Source organism: Bison bison, unplaced genomic scaffold (genome assembly GCF_000754665.1).
Source record: "Bison bison bison isolate TAMUID 2011002044 unplaced genomic scaffold, Bison_UMD1.0 scf7180017864180, whole genome shotgun sequence".
Classification (NCBI taxonomy): Eukaryota; Metazoa; Chordata; class Mammalia; order Artiodactyla; family Bovidae; genus Bison; species Bison bison.
Genome location: NW_011494752.1, coordinates 15892331 through 15892875, shown reverse-complemented (window position 1 = coordinate 15892875; position 545 = coordinate 15892331). Strand labels below are relative to the sequence as shown.

General features: G+C 63.3%; 1 protein-coding gene across 1 annotated transcript in view; it reads left to right on the top strand.

Annotated features, from left to right (window-relative positions):
• Window positions 1-545, top strand: part of EFNB3 (ephrin-B3) — a 4082-nt gene that overhangs the window by 3168 nt on the left and 369 nt on the right. Inside the window, exon 5 of the mRNA XM_010843070.1 lies at window positions 419-545. Coding sequence (XP_010841372.1) covers window positions 419-545 — 127 coding nt within the window. The remainder of the gene's footprint in view (window positions 1-418) is intronic.

Below are 545 nucleotides of genomic sequence, written 5' to 3'. Positions count from 1 at the left end.
TCCAGCCTCCTGCCTTCCCTCCTCCTCTGCTCTCGGACCCTAGCTGCCCTGCCGCCACCTTCTCCCTCCCTCTGCAGTTTTGGGGGCAATGATACAGGAAAGAGGAGAAGAGAGGATGGGAGGGTGGGACAGGAATGGAAGCCAAATGAGGAAAAGACTCAATTAGAACTAATTAGCCAAGTCAGTGCTTCAATCAGCGCTGTCAGAGAAGGGGGGAGGACTGCCTGGCACGGGTTGAAGGGCTGGACACACCTGGATTTGGAATGGGGCTTGGCGGGGAGGGGAAGGGCTTAGGGTCTCCAAAGGGCCTGAGCACTACTGGGGAAGCCCATGGGAACCCCCAAGGCTGGGTGTCCAGATGCCCAGGTGGCTCCTTCAGCCCCTCCCCCTCTTTCCTCCTTCACCCCTTCCCTGCCAGGTGACCCCACCAGCAATGCAACCTCCCGGGGTGCTGAAGGCCCCCTGCCCCCTCCCAGCATGCCTGCAGTGGCCGGGGCAGCAGGGGGGCTGGCGCCGCTCTTGCTGGGCGGGGCAGGGGCGGGGGG